This window comes from Lepidochelys kempii, chromosome 6 (genome assembly GCF_965140265.1).
Source record: "Lepidochelys kempii isolate rLepKem1 chromosome 6, rLepKem1.hap2, whole genome shotgun sequence".
NCBI classification, from domain to species: domain Eukaryota; kingdom Metazoa; phylum Chordata; order Testudines; family Cheloniidae; genus Lepidochelys; species Lepidochelys kempii.
The window spans coordinates 30,121,213-30,148,526 of record NC_133261.1 but is presented as its reverse complement, the minus strand read 5'-3'; the positions used below and the strand labels follow the sequence as shown (position 1 = coordinate 30,148,526).

The window sequence follows — 27,314 nt, the reverse complement described above, 5'->3', positions numbered from 1 at the left end:
AAGCAATTGTGCCCTTAAAAACAGTGTAACACTTGCTTCCTCCTGATCTGATTAGTTATAAAAACAGATGACATGGGCTACATTTTTCTAATTTATAATGAAGTATCAGAATGCAGCTACCTAACACATCCATCTGATAGACTGAGGTAGCATAAACAAAACCTTTTCATCTGTGCAACAACTCTGGACCAAATTAGCAGCTCATCGGTACTCCAGCTCTTTTCTATGACACACCCCTCAGGCACCTGATCTCAGTTCTATTTCAGACTCAAAACACTGCAAGGTTAGGGAGCCTCTCTCTGGTAAGCGAGTTTCCAACACCACACTGTTAATTTTCACCTCTCTCTAAGACAGACACCACCGGAATATCCCACAAACAAAGAAAGAAATGAGGAGAAGTTCTTTAAAAAAATATGTGGGGATGAGGGAAGTAAAAGAACTCAGGACATTTAATTTTTATTTTTTTTTTAATTAAAACAAAATTTCTTTAGTAATGAAGGGGGTTAATTGCAAAAGTAACATCTAAACTCAATAAGGCATCTAAAAAAAAAGTACCACAAAGAAACTTTTCTTCTATTGTCTTTAGATGCCAATGCAATAAAATCAATATACTGATCTTGAGACAAAAGATGATAATACATTAATATAGCTCCTTTCATCTAAGGATCTCAATGCATTTTATAGACATAAGTTAATTGTGTCTCCTACCACCATTTTAAGGTAGGTACATTTTATATACCTGCTTTATGGATGTAAAACAGAAGAATGGAGAGGTTTACTGACACGGCCAAAGTGACAGAATGAATCGGTGAGAGAGTTCAGAATGACTCCCAATTCTCTGATTTAACTATTAGACCAGCACTCCCTCTCATACTAAACTGAGTACATTAAAACAGAGCTCTGGATCCACAGGTGTCTCTCATGAAAGCCTGTGAGTTTAATCAGCAATCCCAAGCATTCCAAATGTACAGAGGAGATGGATTGGTAGGGATGTGCAAGTCCTCCTCACCCTGCCACAGGCACTCTATAAATACTAGCAAAAAGGACTTGTCCCCCTTCACAGAGTTATCACCAGAACAAGGCAGAACTGCCAGTGACACAGCAAAACCAGCCAAGCTCCTTTTCTGGATAGGATGATATTTCTTCAAGAACCACTGCTTTCCAAGCTTGATGGTTTAGAGATCACACTTAATTCAAATCCCTTTCCACTTCTTCCACAAGCCTACTAACTGATAAGGAAGAAATGCAGCCTCACACCTACAAACACAAGTGAGTATTTAAATCGGTGTAGCTCCACTGAGTTCTTCCTCCACTCATCCAAAGCATTTATATGTGTGAGCTGTTCTACCTGTCCATGTTGCACTCCTTGGAGCAAGAACAGTGTCATCCTGAGTTTTGTACAGTACAGAATACATCGTTAATACTTAATAGATAATAATGAGGAAGAGTATCCCGAATTGCCCAATAAGGTAGTTTCAGGAGAGCCTCATCTTTAATTCACGTCACCAAAGTGAAGCTTCAGCAGCTATCAGTGCCTCAATGTATTCACAGTGGAGCTTAACTACATCAGTCCCAACACTGAAGGACTTCACTTATGTGGTGATGTACTTCTGAAGAGAACAGGTCAGAGAATTAGCTGAGCAAATGAATGTGAGCCCTTTAGCCACAAAAGAAATATGGGGCCAGATTCTCAGCTGGCAATTTCAGTGCAGTTATATTAATGTACACCAGCTGACCAAACCATATACAGATGAGAAGAGTGCAGTGAGGCTGAGTGAGTGACAGTGTCCTGACCATTAGAGTGTAAAAGAGGTCTAAGTGATTCGACAATGAGACTGAGTCAGGACCATGTTTAAAGATAGGGAAACAGCTGCCACTTACATCATCTGCAATAGAGCCAATAACATGATTTTCAGTCCTGCGCTTTAGTCACAAAATCATCTTCTCCCTCAATAAGGCAAGAAATCATGTTTTCAAGTATCTCTCAGGGTAGCAAAGTCCAATACAAATAGGTGACAAGACCAAGTCTCGGGGAATGATATAAATCAGAGAAATCTTCGGTGAGCTTAAACACTAAAAGGAAGCTTACAAGAAGTGGAAGCTTGGACAGATGACTAGGGAGGAGTATAAAGATATTGCTAGCGCATGCAGGGGTGGAATCAGGAAGGCCAAAGCACAATTGAAGTTGCAGCTAGCAAGGGATATGAAGGGTAACAAGAAGGATTTCTACAGGTATGTTAGCAACAAGAAGGTGGTCAGGGAAAATGTGGGACTGTTACTGAATGGGGGAGGCAACAGTGACAGATGATGTGGAAAAAGCTGAAGTACTCAATCCTTTTTTGCCTCCATCTTCACAGACAAGGTCAGCTCCCAGACTGCTGCACTGGGCAGCACAGTATGGGGAGGAGGTGAGCAGCCCTCAGTGGTGAAAGAACAGGTTAAGGACTATTTAGAAAAGCTGGACATGAACAAGTCCATGGGTCCAGATCTAATGCACCCAAGGGTGCTGAGGGAGTTGCCTAATGTGATTGCAGAGCCATTGGCCATTATCTTTGAAAACTCGTGGTGATTGGGGGAGGTCCTGGACAACTGGAAAAAGGAAAATATAGCACCCATCTTTAAAAAAGGGAAGAAGAAGAATCTTGGGAACTACAGTCTGGTCAGCCTCACCTCAGTCCCTCGGAAAATCATGGAGCAGGTCCTCAAGGAATCCATTTTGAAACACTTGGAGGAGAGGAAGGTGATCAGGAACAGTCAACATGGCTTCATCAAGGGCAAGTGATGCCTGACCAACCTGATTGCCTTCTATCATGAGATAACTGGCTCTGTGGATATAGGGAAAGCGGTGGGCATGATATATCTTGACTTTAGCAAAGCTTTTAATATAGAATCATAGAATATCAGGGTTGGAAGGGACCCCAGAAGGTCATCTCATCCAACCCCCTGCTCGAAGCAGGACCAATTCCCAGTTAAATCATCCCAGCCAGGGCTTTGTCAAGCCTGACCTTAAAAACCTCTAAGGAAGGAGATTCTACCACCTCCCTAGGTAACGCATTCCAGTGTTTCACCACCCTCTTAGTGAAAAAGTTTTTCCTAATATCCAATCTAAACCTCCCCCACTGCAACTTGAGACCATTACTCCTCGTTCTGTCATCTGCTACCATTGAGAACAGTCTAGAGCCATCCTCTTTGGAACCCCCTTTCAGGTAGTTGAAAGCAGCTATCAAATCCCCCCTCATTCTTCTCTTCTGCAGGCTAAACAATCCCAGCTCCCTCAGCCTCTCCTCATAACTCATGTGTTCCAGTCCCCTAATCATTTTTGTTGCCCTTCGCTGGACTCTCTCCAATTTATCCACATCCTTCTTGTAGTGTGGGGCCCAAAACTGGACACAGTACTCCAGATGAGGCCTCACCAATGTCGAATAGAGGGGAACGATCACGTCCCTCGATCTGCTCGCTATGCCCCTACTTATACATCCCAAAATGCCATTGGCCATCTTGGCAACAAGGGCACACTGCTGACTCATATCCAGCTTCTCGTCCACTGTCACCCCTAGGTCCTTTTCCGCAGAACTGCTGCCTAGCCATTCGGTCCCTAGTCTGTAGCTGTGCATTGGGTTCTTCCGTCCTAAGTGCAGGACCCTGCACTTATCCTTATTGAACCTCATCAGATTTCTTTTGGCCCAATCCTCCAATTTGTCTAGGTCCTTCTGTATCCTATCCCTCCCCTCCAGCGTATCTACCACTCCTCCCAGTTTAGTCTCCCACAGAATTATGGTCTCCCACAGAATTCTTGTCAGCAAGTTAAAAAAGTATGGATTGGATGAATGGAATATTAGGTGGATAGAAAGCTGGCAAGATCGTCGGGCTCAATGGCTCAATGTCTGCTTGGCAGCCAGTATCAAACGGAGTGCTCCAGGGGTCTGTCCTGGGCTGGTTTTGTTCAACATCTTCATTAATTATCTGGACAATGGAAAGGACTGCACCCTCAGCAAGTTCATGGATGACACTAAACTGGGGGGAGAAGTAGATAAGCTGGAGGATAAGGATAGGGTCCAGAGTGACCTAGACTAATTGGAGGATTGGGCCAAAAAAAATCTGATGAGGTTCAACAAGGACAAGAGCAGAGTCCTGCACTTAGGACGGAAGAATCCCGTGCACTGTTACCGGCTGGGGACCGACTGGCTAAGCAGCAGTTCTGCAGAAAAGGACCTGGGGATTACAGTGGATGAGATGCTGGATACGAGTCAACAATGTGCCCTTGTCGCCAAGAAGGCTAACGGCATATGGGGCTGCATTAGTAGGAGCATTGCCAGCAGAGTGAGGGAAGTGATTATTTCCCTTTATTCGGCAATGGTGAGGCTACATCTTTAGTATTGTGTCCAGTTTGGGCCCCCCACTACAGAAAGGATGTGGACAAATTGGAGAGAATCCGGTGGAGGGTAACAAAAATGATTAGGGGGCTCTGGCACATGACTTATGAGGAGAAGCTGAGGGAAAGGGGCTTATTTAGTCTGCAGAAGAGAAGAGTGGTGGGGGATTTGATAGCAGCCTTCAAATACCTCAATGGGGGTTCCAAAGAGGCTGGACCTAGGCTGTTCAAAGCGGTGGCAGATGACAGAACAAGAAGCAATGGTCTCAAGTTGCAGTGGGCGAGGGTTAGGTTGGATATTAGGAAACACTATTTCACTAGGAAGGTGGTGAAGCACTGGAAGGGGTTGCCTAGGGAGATGGTGGAATCTCCATCCTTAGATGTTTTTAAGGCCCATCTTGACAAAGCCCTGGCTGGGATGATTTAATTGGGGTTGGTCCTGCTTTGAGCAGGGGATTGGACTAGATGACCTCCTGAGGTCTCTTCCAACCCTAATCTTCTATGGGTCTATGAACTCTAGAACACTGAAAACAAGGTATGTTTACCCTATGAAAGGCATCTATAGCATCATAACACCATTTCGCCTACATAAGGGGTCTGCATTCTCTCTCTGAAACAGCCATGGTCCTCTGAATATCTTATTGCACCCATGGTTTGGGTTTATAGGATTAGACCCTAGGTCCAACTAGTCCAGTATCCTGCCTTTGACGGGCCAGAAAACGATGCTTCAGAGAAAGTTTTAAGTACACCACAGTAGGCAGATGTGGAATAATCTGCCCCCACATAGGTTACAGGGCAAATTATTCTATGTTCTTCCAAAACCAAGCATATGCTTCCTAATAACACATTCAAAATTACCACAGCTGTACATGCATATGAACTATTAACATTTAACTATGAACTATTAACATTAGTGAGAAATACTGAATTGAGGAATGGACACCCACCCCTGAACCAGGTCATAGATAATATCTAAAGCCTACCATGGTTTTTATAAAAAGAATAAATTGAAACAAATGTATTCCTTCAAGTGAAAAGGAAGGGTCTGTATACTGGTAGCTTTTTCTAGGAGCATTAACAATACTTGTAATGGAGCTCAGAAGTAACCTTTATACTGTCCAGAAAGTATCACGTATGAAAGATTTGGAGATGGAACAAACTTCCAACACTGAAAGCAGTTTGGACTGCTGGCGCCCCAACCTTCAGCTGCATCCAATATCCCCAAGGCTGCTCTAAAGCACACCCGGCTGGCTATGGTGTAAAAGGGCAGTCTGCGAGCCAAGGATTGCTGGAAAGCAGTGTGCTCCAGCCATGATCCCTTCCTGCAGGAATTAGCCCACCACGTGCCCTACATTAGAGGCTGCAGGGAAGAAGGATGGAAACAACCTGTGCCACCTCTCCACCAACTGGGGTCACCCCCATGCTAGCTGTAGAGATCCAGTAGCTTTTTGGCCACTTTGCACAGTGACAGCAGCACAAAGGAACCAAAACAGGGTCAGGATTAAGATCACGATAATCAATACTATTTGTTGCGTGCACACATAAGGTAACTTTCCCCTTCAGTAATAGAAAAGAGCACTGGACTGGGACTTGGGAGCCCTGGCTTCTATTCCTGGCTTTGCAGTTGGCTTTGGGCAAGTCACTTCATTTCTCTGTTTCCACACCTACCCTTTGTCTGTCTTGTCTACCTACATTATAAACTCTTCAGGACAGAGATCATCTTTTACTATGATTATGTACAGTGCCACTACAAGGGGGCGCCCTCTCTAAGTTTCTATCATATAAATAACACTGAGTGGTGTCCTAGCAATTCAATGGCACTGCTCAAAACCCCAGAATTGAAACAAGGAGCAAGTGTTAACAGAAGCTTTTATTTTTCACCCAACACTTTTAACAAAATATTTTCTTTACTAATTAAAAAGTTACTGCAAAAAGAGTGGAAAATTATTATTATACCCCCTCATAAAACTCACAATACATACATCTGTTCTCAGATGCTACACAGAAAAATCTGGCCTTTCGGAGTTGGTATCTATAGGATTTCTCTTACAGAGAAATAAAACTTATTTCTGTTTTCAGATTTTTACTCTAATATATGGGCCATGGCTGCACACCTTTACAGCATACAATGAAACAAATAAAGCCATATGAACTTGTAACAGGACAGACTCCTCTCCTGTACTGAGATCCCTCACAAACAGTCTCAGATGTCTTTTGATTGGTTATCACCTCTATGAATTTTATTTATTACCCTCATCAAAAAAGGCCTAACCAGAATCCTGTGCAGCAAGTCTATTTACAACTTTTCCTAATCCTCATCTCCTTCTCTCTCTTTCTACGGAAAGGAAGCAAAAGAGACCCCATCAGTCTGAGACCTTTCTTCCTATGGGCTCTGCTAGCCTGCCCTTTTGCTCTTCCTTCCTGTGTTTTTAACTAGCCTCCCCAGGTGGTGGGATAATTAGCTCCCTAGCTCATCAAACCCCCACCCCCAAACTCTGGTTTGGCAATAAAGTTATCTCCTCCTCCATCAGGCCTTTCCTGGCCTTTCCTGGTGGAGCTAGTTAAGGCTTAAGTGATCAGAGTGCGGGGTCCACCACTGGCTCTCAGCACTCTGTCACAGAGCTATGCAGGTAATATGTAACTCAAAGGTCATGAATATGTTATCTTCCCAAGTGTTCGTTTTCACTTTATTGCTAACATGTTTTATAAATAAATCTATCCTCAAGATTTTAAGAAATATTTATTGACTTACCATCAGAAGCCACAATATAAACTAGAAGAGTAGTTTGAAGTAGATGTTTTCCTATTGGGTCTTTATTGAAGTATATTATTCTTCCGAGATTAGGGTTTCCCTTTACTCCATTTACAGGAGTCTAGAGTCAAAGTTACCCATGGAGATTTGTCACCTTATGATAGCAGCTGAGATTGTGTACTTCGTAGCTAGAAGCTTGATCACTTGCAAGTACAATATTACTTATATATCTCTATAATATAGTGATGTGGGGGGAGGAATAAAAGCACGTGCCTTTCAAAGGCCTATGGATGAACAAATATATCAATTAGTGCAGCAAAGAGGGTAAAGTATTAACAAAGCCAGCTATACCCAACTGCACAGTAATATTTACCAGATGCAAAAGGCCAGTGCAACACACACTGCACCCCTAATGCCCTGCACAGGGGAAGCAGCCACACGAGAGTGCCTGCACAATCCCTACACACCCAGGGACAGGTCTCCACACTGGCTCCATAGTGGGTGGGAAGGCAGGGCAGGGTCATGGGAGCCACACAACAGGCCCAGGAGAAGCTACTCCAGCTCACAGGGTATTCTCAGTCTCCAGCCCTGAGATGTGTGGTAGACCCCCTGCATACACCATTATTATACTGGCTTGATATTGATGGAGTGGACTAAGCACACACAGTCACTCATTTGATGATGACCGTGTAATGCAGCAAGTCGTCATTTTTTCACTTCGCTGCTCTATTTTTTCTTTTCATTCAGAAACTCCAGTGCTCACTGCCCAGAACAGCTGCAAACTAGCAGAACTTTCTTTAGTGATATTAGGGCTACAATGGGAATGTGACCGTATGTGAAGGCGATTCTTTATTTCCAAAGAGAAAATATCCCTTCTTCCCTTCAATTTAGTGAAAGCCATTTAGTCATATAGAATGACTTCTTCTCAGTCAGTTTATTGCTTACGGTGAATGTTCGCTGCAATGAACGACATGCCGAACATATCACAAACAGTAAAAGGGTAGCTATTAAGACCAAAAATACCAGACAGGCTGGAGAAGCATTTTGAGAAGAAGGAAAAGATAAACTAGGTCTTTGTAACATTCACTAAACAGAGAGGCTAATCAAATTTCAATCCATTTTTATTTAATCTCCATTTGTCCTTTCATCTCAAGAGCAGCGGATATGAATGTACATCAGGCAATAGATGAATCAGATGTTCCTAAGAGGTCCAGTCAAGAACCCCCATACAACACAAAAGCACCTCATGAATAACGCCACACAACTGATTTCAGCACAAACTTGAAATTTCTTCTCAGTGACTTATTCTGCACAGAAAGGGAAATAATATATTTATCTGCAATATAATTATTCAGTAGATTTAAACACATGATGCTTCATGATTGTAATATAGATACCAACTCTTTATGAGCTTAAGCTATCACTGAAAGAGGTGCTGAGCAGTCATTACATTGCTGTAAGATTGTCCCTTTTATTGATTTTTGTTTCCCATTGTTTACATTTAAAGAAGAAAAAAGAAAAAGATTTTGCTTATACTTCCCAAGAACAATATTTCCAAGTGAATACAGGTAATGGAATTAAGCTACATTAAAGCAACATACGGTTAACTCAGAAACAAGGAGATTTTCAGTACAGACTGATATGGCATCCTGAATATTTGCAGCACACGCAGAACAATCACCACCCTTTGCAGGAGAAAGCAGTAGGTCAACCACATGAGTAGAGGAAACAAGCTACATAGCAGAGATCACAGTCTGCATTAACGACAGGACAGTAGCCTTAAACTGACAATAAAAAGCAAACTTATTTATGTTTGATGCTGAATATTATCTGAACACAATTTTCCCCTTGTATTTTTAAACAATGCTAACTCAAGTCACTAAGCAACCAGCAGATTATAGCCTTGCCAAAAATTTATTTCAATCAATTTTATATAAACTTACAAATAGGCTCAGGATTCAGAGATAAGTGAATAACTGATTTTTCCATTCAATGGCTGAACTGAAAAATCCAAAAAAAGGATTGTTTAAAACAGAAATGGAATTTTTTGGTTTGCCAAATCATTTTGTTCAGGTCTAATTAAAACATTTTGAATATTGACTCAAAATGGCATTTCAAAAATGACTTTTTAAACAAAACGTCAACATTTTCTAAGTGAAATGTTGAAACAGTTTGTTTCAACATTTCCGGGGGGAAAAATTCAGTTTTGTTTCCAACCCCTCAAAAAATGCATTTTTCAACAAAATTTCTGTTCATCAAAACAATATCACCTGGCTCTACTCAGGATAAAGATTATATTATTTTTAAGAACTGTCTCCCAAACTGAACATTGGGAGTTAAGGTTAACTTCAATCTGTCCTTTCTTTTCCAATACTGCATTTGAATCAGTCCATCTGTATTCCTTTTAACTCTGCTCTCTTCTTAATGTTTTCTCCTAAACCTCCCTAGTCTCACTGAAAAGGGGCTACCTCAAAGCACAGATGTTTAACTCAGGCCTCTCCTTGAGGTGGCAACAGCAGGAAAGGCAGTCAAGTCAGCCATTGCTGCTTAATCTGTCAATTCTGAGGGGATGAAGATGGGCACTGATTATCTTGAATTCAAATTCCCAGGCTGAGAGTCTAACATTAGTGAAGGATAAACTGAACACAAGCACATGCAGGAGGATAGCTGGAGTCAAAAGGAAAAGCAGATGTTTACAACCATTCAATTCCCCAGGTCAGAGGTGAAGTTTGTTGCTGTTTATGAATTACTGTACATCTAGGTGTTGTCGCTTTCATTGATTTGGGTATTTAGAACCTACTTCCCTAAAGAACTACAAGCAACCAAACATCTTTACTATCTCAGGTACTCAGTGCCTTGCAATCTTTAATGTCACACCACTCCTAAGAGGTAGGGCAGTGTTATTATCCCCATTTTACAGATGAGAAACTCAGGGACAGAGAGAATAAATCACACAGGAAGCCTGTGGTGGAGAGGAAATTTACTCCTGGGGGAATTCTGCACCACTGCACGTGTGCAGAATTCATGTCTCCCGCAGATTTCTTTGCTTTCCCGCAGAAAAATGACTTTGTGACAGGGAAGCAAAGGGAAGCTGCAAGAGCAGTCATGCACCATTCCCTAACTGTGCAGGTACATTGTTTCAGGCACTAAAGCAGCTGGCAGAGAGGTAAATCACCACAGGGATGTGGACACACCAGCCAGTGGCGCCTACCCTGAGCCGGGATCAGCAGCTAGTCATGGCTGGGCTGAAGGCAGAAAAGGACTGGGACTTCCCCTTCCCCTACAAGGAGTGGCTGGGGCTGTGTCAGACTCACTCCCAGAAACCTCCCCCAGCTGCAGGAAGCTCAGCATCCTCCCCTGCTTCCTGCCCCCATTGCTCCTCAACTGCAGGGGGAGGGGTCACTGTAGAGGAAGCTGCTCCCCCATCCACCCAACTCTCATGCATCTGGACCTCCCGTACTGAGACACCCCCGCCAAGCCTCACCCTGTAAACCCAGAACCCCCCTAGCCCTCCACACCTGAATCCCACCCCACTGAACCTCAACCTCTGCATCTGGAGCCCCCAGCACCCAGACCCCCCCTGCTGAGCCCTGACCTGGAAGCCCCAGCAGAGTCCCATTGCCCCTGCACCTGGAAATCCCCACCCCCACAACGAACCTCTGTGCATCCAGATCCCCCCACATCCAGACCCCGCACTGAGCTGTCTGCACCCAGATTGTCCCACACAGACTCCTCTCACCCCACACCTGGATCCCCCCACACTGAGCCCCTCCACACTTGGATCCTGCCTGGTTAAGCCTTCCTGCTCCACACTTGATGTGCCTGGTGCAGAGGGGCATGGCCCCAGGGTGTTTCTGGGGCAAACCCAGTCCTTGTGCTGTGTCAGGGTCAGGTGCAGCCTCACCAATGAGTCCATGTCCCTGGGGTGGAAGGTGGGGAGGCTGCAAGGTAATCTCCCACCTCCGTGCACCAGTGGCCTGTGCTCCCCACTGCCATGCTGGAGCCGCTGCATTTATTTATTGACAAATAAAACTTGCAGATTTTTAAAATATTGTGTGCAGAATTTTTAATTTTTTGGAGCAGAATGCCCTCAGGAGTAGGAATTGAACTCAAGTTTTCTAAATCCCAGACAAGCACCCTATGTACTGCAACTTCCTTCTTCCCTCTGTCTGGTGTGGCGTTCACACTGCAATTTGCACTTGAAATTAAGACTTAAATCTTATAGGTAGACTGCAGACTCCACCCGAGTTCTGGCATCATTTGTTTTATTGTAACCTAACTGTTCAAAGCCATTCAGAGCTCTGCCCCTGGTCTTATCAGCTGTCGCTTCTTTTCCCATCATCCCATATCCCTGCTGCTGCAGCAGTGATGCTTGCTTTGACCACCCTTCTCCCACAACCGTCCTAAGGATGAATACGGATGAGGGCAGTTGAAGGAAGTTGAGGTGATTTTTACTCATCTTTTCTGTTGCAAGGTGTATAAAAATGGAGTACAACTCCACCTTTCATGAATCACTTGTCTTCTTAAATAATAAGTTCCCACAGGGGAGAGGCTAGATCTTCCCATGAGTTTGTGCAACACCTAGCAAAATGGGACCCCAATCCTGACTGAGATCTCTACACGTTACCCATAATACATATAAAAGTTAACAGTAATAATGTTGTGCATGGTCTAGTGACTAGAGCAAAGGACTTTGAGCTAGGACTCAGTCTTTATTCCTGGTTCTGCCACTGACTTGCTGTGTGGTCTTACACAAGTCACTTTACTTTCTCGCCTCAGTCTACCCATAAAAATGAGGGTAATGATAGATATCACCTCATTGGGGTGTTGCAAGGCTTAATGGAGGTGTGTGACATGCTCTGAAATCCTGAGATGAAAAGCACTCTATAATAATATGTTGTATTGTTATTGTAGCACCCAGGAGCTATTGAACAAATTGCTAGTCTCATATTTTCCAAAGCCTTTACACTACTTGCAATTACACAAAGGTATAATTTGGTGCTTAAATAGATTATTTGTACAATATTTTCCCATGGACATTGTGACAAATGCCATGCTTTGGTAGCCTGGAATATTCAAAAACTATTGTAGTGAGATTCAACAGATGCTATGGATGCATGAGATAGTCAAAGACTATCAATATCAACTTTATAAATGTAGTATTTTTGTGGGCTGGCTTGCACTCCTGGCTAAATGAGGAGATAGAAACATTTTCTATATGACCCAAAGTCATTTGCAGGGGGTGGGAGGAGAGAATGAAAATTCCTAGTGCCAGTAACTAGTCTGGGGAAGTTTCACTCCCCAGAGACAATAATATACACTGGTTCGATCTGCCAAAAAATGTCAAACTGTATGAAGAAACAGCCTCGATCTGGGGAGAAAGGTAATCATACACAATTCAAGAACTGACATAAAACTGTGACCGAGAGAGACAGACCCTGTGAAAAGGGCCGGAAGTACTCTGACCTTATCGGGATCTCCATGCAGAAGACGGATGACTGTCTGGTAAGCCAAGACCTGCATATAAGCTGTTTATTGTTTCTGAGGTATGATTCACTGGTAATGGTTTTGTTCTGAATAGTAGTTTGGTTTATAAAAGCAGGCGGTCACAGGTTATCCGTATCATTGCCCCTGAGAAAACAGGACTGCGGGCACTGAACTAAAGTCAGACCTGCTGAGGTAATCACAATGAATCACACAAGTCTGCAGTCCCTGGTCTATAGGGAGTGGATAGCAGGATCCCACCCTAAGAAAAGTGATAGCTTGAGGATAGAGCCCTAAGTGTAGTCACCCAAGAAGATCATAAAGGGGTGCAGTTCCTCTGGGGACTGTGACAATCATTCCTGGAAAAATTCTCCGCGTTCTAAAATGGTAATGCTACTGAAGATATTGGCTATTACCAAGATTTTCATGTTTAACAATAACTCCAGCTTTTGTTCTACAGGACCTAATGATCTCCAGGAATTTTGAGATTTGCACTGTTTGATTTAGTACAGAAGGCTAGTTTTCCGCCAAATCTTTCTATTGCAGTGGCTGCAGCACCAAGTACTCCTTAAACAGTGTCAAATTTTCCACGCTCTTTCCTTTGTTAACAGTTTAACTCTGACTCCTGTAAGTCTCACTGCTCAGTTTCCTCAAAAATAAGTCTACTACTCTTTTCCAAAGTCCTTGTTGATGGCATGGATGTCCAACCTCTGAGAAATTCTCTATCATTTAGGGCCTGAACTAAAGCCCACTGAAGTCAATGGGAGTCTTTCCATTGATATCAAGGGACTATGAATCATGCGCTTAGAGATCTTCAATTCCATTCAAATGACAGTCTACTTCTCATACTGTGTAACTTCATTTTTTCCAGTTATACTAATTTATTTGTTCCTTCTGGATTCAGCTGCCCACTAAAGGAAGGTTGTTTCTCATTTCAAAACTAAAAACACTACTGCCTTAAGAGTGAAACCCAATATGAACAACACTGTGTGAAGTGCGGGAAGATCACGGGTTAAACTGTAGCATATTCAGATTTCTTCAGAAGAAAGCAACACTGAAAATGGTTAGGGTCATACCTAATCTGTTACACAGTATTACAGCAGCAACTACTTCCTTTTCAAATTTGACATCTAAAGAAGATACCAAATCTAAAGCCATCTTTTTGCTAATGAAAACTCCAATCCCTCACTCACAGCTTCTACCTAAGAACAAACTTGCTTCAGAACACAATGATTATTTAAGAATTACAAATAATTGAATCAAATTAAATTCGGAGTACTTGAGTGGGAGGGAAGGGCTGTTTTTGCTTCATTTTGAAGAACGTTTTTTCAGGCGATCATTCTGAGCATCTTGACTTGTGCAAAGAGGGGCAATTCTAAAGCTGAGAAAAGGACACATTTTTTCCCTTACCTCAGATGCTCCAGCGAGGCAAGGCACTGAAACCGGCACATTAGACAACTGCTCCACATGTTCTTCAGATGATCTCTGCACCTCCTGTCTTTGTCCATCATGAACCACTGCACTCCTTCCAAGTTGCCCATAGTCTGCTCTACCCCACGTGAAGACCTTGCCAGTATCTAAATACAAACACACAGTGTGGGTTATTTCTCCATTGCAGCCAGACAATATTTGGAACGCTAATTTCAAAACTAGAACAGTCGACTCTATGTACTGTTTACTGCACCATACTTAAAAGCTCACAGAACACAACAGTGAAAAAGTGAGGAATCTACTTACTCTTTGGCGCATGATGGGAGAAAAGGTATTAAAATGTAGCTGAGAAACTCATTGCAATTACCCAAACTTCAGCATTTAGTTTTCAAACAAAAATGCCATGTCTGATGAGGCATGGATTGTACATGGAATTGTCTCAGGAAATCTGCATCCTCTAGATGTGCTGTATAGAATTTGTATACTTATTTGTTTTACAAAAGAAACCTTTTTGTTTTGTTTTAAGAGACACGCACATAAAATAGCTTACGTTAAATTCCAAGAGATTTTCCTTCCTTCCCAGTATTTGGCACAGAAACATCCTGTGTCCCTGTATTTAATATAAGGTTTATGTCTTCTTCAGAGAAGATACCTTCTGCCACAAACTTCCGTTAGCTGCAGAATAATGGTTTGTTCTGCATGGTAACCGATGATGGGGGAATGGTGCCACAAGATGCTCGGGGTGTCCCTAGCCTCTGTTTGCCTGAAGCTGAGAGTGGATGACAGGGGATGGATCACTCAATGATTGCCTGTTCTGTTCATTCCCTCCGAAGCACCTGGCATTGGCCACTGCTGGAAGACAAGATTCTGGGCTAGCAGGACCACTGATCTCACCCAGTATGGTTATTTTTATGTTCACAATCATTATTAAACATTTTAAATATATTGATTTGTTTGGTAGGAAACAGAACTTTGTCCCCCCTCCCCTACCCCAAGAAAAGTTTATTTTAAATAATGTCAGCAGAGTTTAGTTCCCTTCCATGCTACAGTACATTGGGTCCATTATTATGGAGCTCCTGCTCTAAGCCCTGGTCTACACTAGGACTTTAGGTCGAATTTAGCAGCATTAAATCGATGTAAAGCTGCACCTGTCCACACGATGAAGCCCTTTATTTCGACTTAAAGGGCTCTTAAAATCGATTTCCTTACTCCACCCCTGACAAGTGGATTAGCGCTTAAATAGGCCTTGCCGGCTCGAATTCGGGGTACTGTGGACACAATTCGACGGTATTGGCCTCCGGGAGCTATCCCAGAGTGCTCCATTGTGACCGCTCTGGACAGCACTCTCAACTCAGATGCACTGGCCAGGTAGACGGGAAAAGAACCGCGAACTTTTGAATCTCATTTCCTGTTTGGCCAGCGTGGCAAGCTGCAGGTGACCATGCAGAGCTCATCAGCAGAGGTGACCATGATGGAGTCCCAGAATCGCAAAAGAGCTCCAGCATGGACCGAACGGGAGGTACGGGATCTGATCGCTGTATGGGGAGAGGAATCCGTGCTATCAGAACTCGGTTCCAGTTTTCGAAATGCCAAAACCTTTGTCAAAATCTCCCAGGGCATGAAGGACAGAGGCCATAACAGGGACCCGAAGCAGTGCCGCATGAAACTGAAGGAGCTGAGGCAAGCCTACCAGAAAACCAGAGAGGCGAATGGCCGCTCCGGGTCAGAGCCCCAAACATGCCGCTTCTATGATGAGCTGCATACCATTTTAGGGGGTTCAGCCACCACTACCCCAGCCGTGTTGTTTGACTCCTTCAATGGAGATGGAGGCAATACGGAAGCAGGTTTTGGGGACGAAGAAGATGAGGAGGAGGAGGAGGTTGTAGATAGCTCACAGCAAGCAAGCAGAGAAACTGGTTTTCCCGACAGCCAGGAACTGTTTCTCACCCTGGACCTGGAGCCAGTACCCCCCGAACCCACCCAAGGCTGCCTCCTGGACCCAGCAGGCGGAGAAGGGATCTCCGGTGAGTGTACCTTTTAAAATACTATACATGGTTTAAAAGCAAGCATGTGAAAGGATTACTTTGCCCTGGCATTCGCGGCTCTCCTGGATGTACTCCCAAAGCCTTTGCAAAAGGTTTCTGAGGAGGGCTGTGTTATTGCGTCCTTCATGGTAGGACACTTTACCACTCCAGGCCATAACATGTACTCGGGAATCATTGTACAACAAAGCATTGCAGTGTATGTTTGCTGGCGTTCAAACAACATCTGTTCTTTATCTCTCTGTGTTATCCTCAGGAGAGTGAGATATCATTCATGGTCTCCTGGTTGAAATAGAGTGCTTTTCTTCAGGGGACACTCAGAGGAGCCCATTCCTGCTGGGCTGTTTGCCTGCGGCTAAACAGAAATGTTCCCCGCTGTTAGCCACAGGGAGGGGGGAAAGTTGAGGGGGTAGCCACACGGTGGGGGGAGGCAAAATCCGACCTTGTAACGAAAGCACATGTGCTATGTGTGTAATGTTAACAGCAAGGTTTACCCTGAAAGGGTGTAGCCACTGTTTTATAAAATGTGTCTTTTTAAATACCGCTGTCCCTTTTTTTTTCTCCACCAGCTGCATGTGTTTCAATGATCACAGGATCTTCTCCTTCCCAGAGGCTAGTGAAGCTTAGAAAGAAAAAAAAGCACACTCGAGATGAAATGTTCTCCGAGCTCATGCTGTCCTCCCACACTGACAGAGCACAGACGAATGCGTGGAGGCAAATAATGTCAGAGTGCAGGAAAGCACAAAATGACCAGGAGGAGAGGTGGTGGGCTGAAGAGAGTAAGTGGCGGGCTGAAGACAGGGCTGAAGCTCAAATGTGGAGGCAGAGTGATGAGAGGAGGCAGGATTCAATGCTGAGGCTGCTGGAGGACCAAACCAGTATGCTCCAGTGTATGGTTGAGCTGCAGCAAAGGCAGCTGGAGCACAGACTGCCACTACAGCCCCTGTGTAACCAACCGCCTTCCTCTCCAAGTTCCATAGCCTCCACACCCAGACGCCAAAGAACGCAGTGGGGGGGCCACCGGCAAACCAGCCACTCCGCCACAGAGGACTGCCCAAAAAAAAGAAGGCTGGCATTCAATAAATTTTAAAGTTGTAAACTTTTAAAGTGCTGTGTGGCATTTTCCTTCCCTCCTCCACCACCCCTCCTGGGCTACCTTGGTAGTCATCCCCCTATTTGTGTGATGAATGAATAAAGAATGCATGAATGTGAAGTAACAATGACTTTATTGCCTCTGCAAGCGGTGATTGAAGGGAGGAGGGGAGGGTGGTTAGCTTACAGGGAAGTAGAGTGAACCAAGGGGCGGGGGGTTTCATCAAGGAGAAACAAACAGAACTTTCACACCGTAGCTTGGCCAGTCATGAAACTAGTTTTTAAAGCTTCTCTGATGCGTACCGCACCCTCCTGTGCTCTTCTAACCGCCCTGGTGTCTGGCTCCGCGTAACCAGCAGCCAGGCGATTTGCCTCAACCTCCCACCCCGCCATAAACGTCTCCCCTTTACTCTCACAGATATTGTGGAGCACATGGCAAGCAGTAATAACAGTGTGAATATTGGTTTCGCTGAGGTCTAAGCGAGTCGGTAAACTGCGCCAGCGCGCCTTTAAACGTCCAAATGCACATTCTACCACCATTCTGCACTTGCTCAGCCTGTAGTTGAACAGCTCCTGACTACTGTCCAGGCTGCCTGTGTACGGCTTCATGAGCCATGGCATTAAGGGGTAGGCTGGGTCCCCAAAGATACATATAGGCATTTCAACATCCCCAACAGTTATTTTCTGGTCTGAGAATAAAGTCCCTTCCTGCAGCTTTTGAAACAGACCAGAGTTCCTGAAGATGCGAGCGTCATGTACCTTTCCCAGCCATCCCATGTTGATGTTGGTGAAACGTCCCTTGTGATCCACCAGAGCTTACAGCACTATTGAAAAGTACCCCTTGCGGTTTATGTACTCGCCGGCTTGGTGCTCCGGTGCCAAGATAGGGATATGGGTTCCGTCTATGGCCCCACCACAGTTAGGGAATCCCATTGCAGCAAAGCCATCCACTATGACCTGCACATTTCCCAGGGTCACTACCCTTGATATCAGCAGATCTTTGATTGCGTGGGCTACTTGCCTCACAGCAGCCCCAACAGTAGATTTGCCCACTCCAAATTGATTCCCAACTGACCGGTAGCTGTCTGGCATTGCAAGCTTCCACAGGGCTATCGCCACTCGCTTCTCAACTGTGAGGGCTGCTCTCATCTTGGTATTCATGCGCCTCAGGGCAGGGAAAAGCAAGTTACAAAGTTCCATGAAAGTGCCCTTACGCATGCGAAAGTTTTGCAGCCACTGGGAATCGTCCCAGACATGCAACACTATGCGGTCCCACCAGTCTGTGCTTGTTTCCCGAGCCCAGAATCGGCATTCCACAGCATGAACCTGCCCCATTAGCACCATGATGCATGCATTGGCAGGGCTCATGCTTTCTGAGAAATCTGTGTCCATGTCCTGATCACTCACGGGACCGCGCTGACGTTGCCTCCTCGCCCGGTATCGCTTTGCCAGGTTCTGGTGCTGCATATACTGCTGGATAATGCGTGTGGTGTTTAATGTGCTCCTAATTGCCAAAGTGAGCTGAGCGGCCTACCTGCTTGCCTTAGTATGGCGTCCGCACAGAAAAAAGGCGCGGAACGATTGTCTGCCGTTGCTCTGACAGAGGGAGGGGCGACTGACGACATGGCTTACAGGGTTGGCTTCAGGGAGCTAAAATCAACAAAGGGGGCGCTTTTCATCAAGGAGTATTTCAGGCAGGACTTCATGGAGGATTCCAATAAGAAATGGTGCACCTAAGTTATTGTTCTTATTGGAACAAGGAGGTTAGCCTGGCCTCTGATTGATACATGGCTAGATTTACCTCGCTGCACCTTCTCTGTGACTGACTGCAGTGTGACCTAGAGGAATGAGTCCCCTAGATGGGGGGGGGGAAGCAAATGAATACAAAACAAATCTGGTCTATTTCTTGTTTTGATCCACTCCATCTAACTTTTACATCTTTGGCTGGCAGCAGACGGTGCAGAAGGACTGCATGCCATCCACATCTCATCTTCATGGCTACTCGGCAGAAGATGGTACAGTACGACTGCTAGCCATCTTCATCTCTTGCCTGCCCGGCAGAAGATGGTACAGTACAACTGCTAGCAGTCCGTATCGCCTGCCTGCTCACCATAAGACGGTTCAATAGGACTGACTGCAGGACTAAAGAGAATGACCTGGTCAAGTCACTCCAAATTTAGTCCCTGTGCCCACGTCTGCCCAGGCGCTCCCAGCCGACGTGGCCAGGAGCACCTCGGACACGACGAGAACGGCTACCAGTCGTACTGCACCGTCTGCTGCCACAGGGCAATGGGTTGCTGCTACTGTGTAGCAATGCCGTACCGTGTCTGCCAGCACCCAGGAGACATACAGTGACAGTTACCTGAGCGGGCTCCATGCTTGCCGTGGTATGGCGTCTGCACAGGTAACTCAGGAAAAAAGGCGCGAAACAATTGTCTGCCCTTGCTTTCACGGAGGGAGGGAGGGAAGGGGGGCCTGACAATATGTACCCAGAACCACCCGCGACAATGTTTTAGCCCCATCAGGCATTGGGATCTCAACCCAGAATTCCAATGGGCAGCGGAGACTGCGGGAACTGTGGGATAGCTATCCACAGTGCAATGCTCCGGAAGTCGACTCTAGCCTCGGTACTGTGGAAGCACTCCGCCGAGTTAATGCACTTAATGCACTTAGAGCATTTTCTCTGGGGACACACACACTCGAATATATAAAACCGATTTCTAAAAACTGACTTCTATAAATTCGACCTTATTCCGTAGTGTAGACATACCCTAAGCATAGACTTCTTAATGTATATAGCACTGTAACGGCATCAGCACCTGCCTCTCACAAGCACCACCTTTCTGTGAACCTGCTTTTCTTTCAGTTCTTACAACGGGGTGGCACCCCCGGCCAATGCTTCTTTCACAAGTCTTCAATGACTCAGCCCTCTGGCCAAGTCACACACACTGCCCGCCCCCACCTTCTAGGGTATACAGTCCCTCGTTCTTTCTCACAGCACTGGTATGGTGCCATAGCAGCAAGGCTTCTTTCCTGGAGACAACTGCCCTTTTTAACAGACCAGCAGGGCCCATCTCAGTACTTTCACCTGGTCTGGCTAGGTCCTGGGCTCAGTACCCTGAACTGAGCCTGCCTGCACTGATCTGTCCACAGTCCTGCTGCTCTTCCAGCTAGCCAGGCACCTCATCCTCTCTCCTCAAGCTCCCTGCAGCAACTGACTGCTCTGTCTCTGCTGGTTCCTTTTATATGGGCCTTCTGACCCTTGATTGGTCACGCCAGCAGCCCCTCTGATTGGCTGCTCCCCTGCAGCCACTCTAGGCTGCTTGGAGGACTTCTCCTTTGCTCTTTTCTGGGGCAGGGCCTCCAGACCTAGTCAACCCTGTCACAAGCACTTACGTAGAGCTTTTCACCTTTAACTCTCAAACTGCTTTATAAATGAAGCTAAGTATCATTAACCTCATTTTCTCATTCTACAGATGAAGCGAATGGACCTCCATAGGTGGAGGCAGTCAGACTTGGATTCAGGCCCTATGAGTATGTCTACACTGCAGCTGGGAGTCTTCTTCCTGGCACGGGTAGATATACGCACACTGGCTTTGCTCAAGCTAGCATCCTAAAAATAGCAACGTAGCTACAGCAGTATGGGTGGCTTCTTGGGCTTGCTGCCCGACTACACATGCAGGGCATTGGGCAGGTTGAAATAGTGCACTATCTTGAGCACACCTAGTGTGTCTGTCTACACACACTTGGAAGCACACTCCCCACTGCAGTGTAGACATACCCTTATGAAGGAGCTTTTTTAAGTGTTAAACTGTGTCTACAACAGTTGCACAGTCATATTCATAAACAGGTTAGCTAATATTTTTTCAAATATGATCCATTTAACTAGTCTAGACATACTCTAGCTGCCAGTCAGCTAAAATCCCTGTAATCATCTTTATTATTTCTTAAGGTTTTTTTTTTTCAATTAGATGGTGGTGGGTGTGACACCGTACCCCATATTCTTCATAGTTGTATGATTATGATACGATTATGACATAATTATGATGCATTTTGTAGAAGATATGTCTTGTCGGGTGTCTATGGAAAAGTTACGATATGCTGAATATGATTATTCTATTTGTGTGCATGTATCATTTTTGTATCCGACGTTAGGAGTATTGACTATGTATCTGTATTTCAAATGTGCCTATTCCGGTTAACACCCACAACTAGCCAATCAGGTACAACAATGATGAAGCCAGACAGTGCTAATGGCTCATCAACAAAGACAATGGACCATGGAAGAGCTTAGCCTTCCTGCAAACATTTCAGCCAGCCTGTAAGTAATGGCTGCTATGACTCAGAAGAGCATACAAGGGCATGTGACCAGACCACATGACACTGAACTCCATTTTGGTACATGTATTTTCCACAGAGTGGGAACTGAGTTTGGAACAAAGACTTCCCGCCATATGGAGAAGCTTTCATAGACTATCAGGGTTGGAAGGGATCTCAGGAGGTCATCTAGTCCAACCCCCTGCTCAAAGCAGGACCAATCCCCAATTTTTGCCCCAGATCCCTAAATGGCCCCCTCAAGGATTGAACTCACAACCCTGGGTTTAGCAGGCCAATGCTCAAACCACTGAGCTATCCCTCCCCCCTATATAAGGTGGGGTATGACATTATCTCAGGGCCTCACTCCCCACACAAGAGAACTCCTGGAAACACCTGAGGAACAAGGACTGAACAGGGGGAAGTGCTGGTCCCAGGTTAAAGGGATTTCTAGTCCGTGTATGGAAACTTGGTGGACTGCTTATATCAGTCAGGGTGAGAAGCTGCTAATTCATATCCAATCTATCTAGTATGGTAGGCTTAGTTTGCGTTTTTGTTTATTTGCTAGGTAAACTTCTTTGATCTGTTCGCTATCACTTATGTGGTTTGAGCATTGGCCTGCTAAACCCAGGGTTGTGAGTTCAATCCTTGAAGGAACCATTTAGGAATCTGGGGCAAAAATTGGGGATTGGTCCTGCTTTGAGCAGGGGGTTGGACTAGATGATCTCCTGAGGTCCCTTCCAACCCTGATATTCTATGATTCTATAATCACTTAAAAATCTATCTTTTGTAATTAATAAACTTGTTTTATCTAAACCAGTGTGCCTTTAAGTGAAGTGTCTGGGGAAAATCTCAGCTCTGTGACAAAAGGCTGTTGCATATCTTTCCCACATCGAGGGGAAAGTGAACTTTATTAATGAGTTAACACGGTACAGATCCCTGTGCAGTGCAAGATGGTATAATTTTGGGTTTATACTCCAGCAAGGGTGCATGGTGGAGGAGCTGGGAAATTGGCTGTTGTCTCCTGCCTGTCTTTGAGTGGCTTAGGTAAAGCACTCAGGTAGCCCAGTTTGGATGTGTGGCACCACCAGTTATCACGCTGGGTGATAAAAGGGCCTGGAGAGGCTGGCTGGAATCTCCAACAAAGCAGTGTGAGTTAGACCAGACCAGCTGGGGGATTAGGGGGCACAGCTAATGCACCCCAGGGGTGACAACTCATCACAGTGGGTTTATAGTAAGCATGCTTGTCATGATTGAAACCTGTTTGCCTTTTCTTAAATAGACTAAAGGATGCAAGAAACCTTAACGGGGCAAGTCCAGATCAAATTAGATCATTCTAGAGAAAAATGCAAAGGCAGTTGGTAAGACAAAGAAAATCCCTACAGTACTGCTGCTTTGATACACACCTGAAACATTTTTAGCAAGTATATTTTTTAACATATGGTTATTCCTAATAAACAATCTGATACTAAGGGCTAGTCTACACTAGAAAAGTTTTGCTGGTCTAGCTATTCCACCAGTTCTATATGGGCAAACCCTCCTAGTGAAGACACCGGCTTTTGCTGGTACAGCTTATGCCCGTTCCCCCAAACAAAATCAGCTACACCAGAAAAAACACTTTTTTTACAACTGCGTCTACAATTGGGCTTTTGCCAACATAAAAATCTCCTTAAAAAAAAAATCACAACCCAAACCATTATTATACTGGTAAAAACTAAGTATAGACCTGGATTTAGGCTCTGATCCTACAATTGACAGTACACAGTCGACTACTGTCCCCCACACAGAGTCTCATTCACTGTAATGGGGCTAAGCAAGGGAAGAGCCTTTCACCCACATGCGATCACCTGCAGGATTGGTCGCAAAGGCCCTGATCCTACAAACACACACCTGCTTAAACTCTGCTGCTGCGACTAGCATCAATGAGACTTAAGCACAGACTTAAGCAACAGCAATGTTGGCCATAGACAGGAAGAACAACAATATTTAGTTCTTAGAAAATGCTTTTTATCCACAGATCTCACTGTGCTTTACAAAGCAAGGAAAGTAGGGCTAGCTCTAGCTAAACATCTGGTTACTTATATGTGAGGCTAAGATTATGTCACAGAGGTCACAGAATGCGTGACTTCCAAAGACCTCCATGACGTTTTCTGCTTCAGTTACGGCAGGCGACGGGTGGGTCCCGCAGCTCCCAGCCACCACCACAGGCAGTTCCCAGCCACCATGGGCAGCAGGGGGACCCCAGCACTCTCAGCCACCCTGAGTAGCGAGGGGGGACCCCAGAGCTGCAGCAGCAGTGAGTGCTGGACCCCCCTTCTTCACCACTTTGTCACAGTTAATTTTAGTTAAAAAGTCAGGGGCAGGTCACGGGCTACCATGATTTTTGTTTATTGCCCATGACCTGTCTGTGACTTTTACTAAATATAACCATGACAAAATCTAAGCCTTATTTATATGACCCACATCACCATAATATCTAAGCATGACAGAGTATTTAAAAATACAAATTGGAACAACAGCAACAACAATACCTTCTCTTTTTCATTCCCACCTGTAGGGAAAACAGCTTGATTAGTTGATAGGGGGTTATTTATGTGTGTGTGCAGAACTTATTATGGGAAAAGTAAGTCAAACAAATTAGTTCTGCATTTACAGGAAGTTATTCAAAGGCACAAAGGTCAGTTAGGCACCCAATTCTCTCCATCTTAGTTCTGAAAGTGGTTAATTCTGTGTCAGTCTTAACTTCCATGGGAATGAGTTCCATAGTCTCACTTCAGAGCGTCTTGGAAACATCCCAGATCTGGCCACTGGCACAAACTGGATCTTATCATCACAAGGCGTACCAACCTTAACACCGTCCTCATTACCCGCAGTTATCAAAGTGCTGAGTGCGACCAGACCATTCTCTGGTATGCAGAGAAAGAACCAAAGAAAATACACAGATCTAAAGAAAAAGGATGTCCTCGTACCAACATTAGTGCCATTGAGGACTAAGAAAAGTCACAGCAGTACAAGAACATACTCCAGCAAGCCCTTGACTCCAGTCATTGTGCCATAAGAGCCCAGCTGAAGTGGGAGCAACTGAAGAACACAATCTATGATGCAGCTGGCTGGCGGTCTTTGAGAAGAAGGAAAATAAGACCAACGACTGACTTAGCACATATCCCAATGTGTTGACACCAGTCTTGGATTTCATACGCACAGCCCAAATCAACTACAAGAGAGACCCACATGAAAAAACCTTACAAGCACTAAGAGTGGCAAGAACCAAGGTACAACAAACTGCTCGACGCTGCACCAATGACTATTGGCTGCACTTATGAAAAAGCATCCAAGTAGCAGCTGATGCAGGCAACCTCAGAAACAAGCATAATGGGATCAAGAAAGCCTTGGGTCCAACATCAAAGAAGACAGCCCATTGAAATCAAGAACAGGGGAAACAATCAACAACTATACCAAGCAGATGTATCGCTGGGTAGAACACTATTCTGAGCTTTACTCTCTTGAAAATATTGTTACAGACACAGTCATCAAAAACCAGCCTATTATGAACCACCTCAACGATGAACCAACGGTCGAGGAGCTTATCCTTGCCACAGATGGCCTCCCCAATGAAAAGGCCCCCAGAAAAGACTGCATACTGTTAGAGGTCATAAAATGCAAAAAATCTATTCTTCTGCAACATCTTCATGAGTTGCTCTGCCTATGATGGGAAGAAGGCAAAATACCACAAGAAATGAGAGATGCCAATATCATCACTCTCTATAAAAACAAGGATGACAGGAGCAACTGTAACAACTATCATGGCATATCCCTTCTTAGTATTATGGGAAAAGCCTTTGCCCGAGTTTTCCTGAACAGACTTCAGACCCTTGCAGAAAGAATCTATCCTGAATCACAGTATGGCTTCAGAGCTGAAAGGCCTACTATTGACATGATCGTCTCACTGAGAAAACTGCAAGAGAAATGCAGAGAACAAAAAAAAGCCCCTCTACATAGTCTTCATCAACGTCACAAAGGCTTTTGATCTTGTCAATAGAGGCAGACTATTTGTGCTTTGACAACTCTCTCCCCAAGCTCTTAAGCATGATTCGATCCTTCCGTGAAAATATGTATGGCACAGTTCAATACAATGGCTCAGTCTCTGAAGCTTTCTAGATTCGTAGCAGAGTTAAGCAAGGCTGTGTACTTTCCCCAACTCTGTTTGGGATCTTCTTCTCCTGGCTACTGAAACAAGCTTTTGGTTTCTCAACTGAGGGAATCTACTTGCACACAAGATCTGATGGAAAGCTATTCAGTCTTGCAAGACTCAGAGGAGGCCTTTATCCAACACTTCCTTTTTGCTGATGACGCAGCAGTGACAACCCACACAGACACTCATCCTCAAAACCTTATAGACATTTTCCCAAAGCCTGCCAAGACTCTGGGCTTACCATAAGCCTAAAAAAGATTAACATAATGTTGAGGAAGCACCTTCCATCAAGATCAACAACTATGAACTTGAAGTGGTGAATGAGTTCAAATACCTGGGATCCACTCTCGCAGTCAACCTTTCACTTGAAATAGAATTCGACATCCACATTGGAAAAGCGGCCACAACAATGTCTAGACTGAGCAAGAGGAGATGGCAAAACAACAAACTGAAAGAACACACAAAGATCTGTGTGTATCGTGCATGTGTTATTAGCACACTTTTGTACAGGAGCAAGACAAGGACCTGATACTCTCATCAGAAAAAGAGAATCAACAGCTTTCATATACGTTGCCTTCATCAAATCTTTGGCATCTCCTGGAGGGACAGAGTCACCAATACTGAGGTGCTCAAGTGGCCCAGCCTACCAACACTCCTCAGAGATACCTTCACTGGCTTGGGCATGTGTGCTGAATGAATGATGGGGCGCATCCCAAAGGACATCCCCTACGGTGAACTGGCATCTGGGAAAAAGACCCAAAGGACGCCTAAAATTGCATTTCAAGGATGTGTGCAAGCGAGACCTCAAAGAAATGGACATGGATGCGAACAACTGGGAAGATCACACTCAAGACCGCAGCCTTTGGAAAGAAGAGCTTAACAAAGGTCTCTGGAGTTATGAGAGGAAGCCGCCCAGCTTAGCAGAGGAGAAAAGAGCTTGCAGAAAGCAAAGCCCAAAGGGCCAAAACATCACCTTTAAATGTGACAGCTGCGGCAGAGATTGTCTCTCTCAAATGGGCCTCTTCAGCCACGGCTGCCATAAAACCAACTGAATAAATTCTTTACCTCTCAGGGGACAGATACCCATGGTCTCTCAAGACTGAAGGATGCCTACTACTTATCTTTTATGGGAATGAATTCCATAGTCCTGCTTCAGAGCCTGAGAACATTCTGTCTCCCACAGTCACAACCCCCACATTGGTTGACAATTTTACTGCAGAATGTAGCTACCATGTGAACAAAAAAAAAATCTACCTGAGGCAGACACAAAGCATGGAAAATTCCATCCCGAAAGGTTTAAGTCTGTCAAAGTTATAAGCACTGGGTTATAATGGAAAGTATTAGGCACTCGTAACAAGAGGCACTGCTATTCTGCCACCTATAACATAGGGGGTATTTAATAATGGCCTAAAAATACATACTATATTAGTCATATAGAATAAGAGGCTGAGGGATGAATTACTTTAGAATTAAAGGTGACATAACAAGGAATATTGATCTAAAATTAGAAAAGGACAATTTTTAATTACAAGTTAAGAAAACACTTCTAGCAGTGAGTCAATTAGACAATGGAGTACATTTAACAAGGTGGGTTGCTAAGGCATCAGAACTTGATGTTCAAGAACAGACAAGATA

At 44.6% G+C, this 27,314-nt stretch overlaps 1 protein-coding gene across 2 annotated transcripts in view; it reads right to left on the bottom strand.

Annotated features, from left to right (window-relative positions):
* The window catches only part of SERGEF (secretion regulating guanine nucleotide exchange factor), a 255,648-nt gene that overhangs the window by 174,774 nt on the left and 53,560 nt on the right, over positions 1 to 27,314 (bottom strand). For both annotated transcript variants that reach the window (XM_073347362.1, XM_073347361.1), the window contains exon 9: positions 14,019 to 14,185. In XM_073347362.1, coding sequence (XP_073203463.1) covers positions 14,019 to 14,185 — 167 coding nt within the window. The remainder of the gene's footprint in view (positions 1 to 14,018; positions 14,186 to 27,314) is intronic.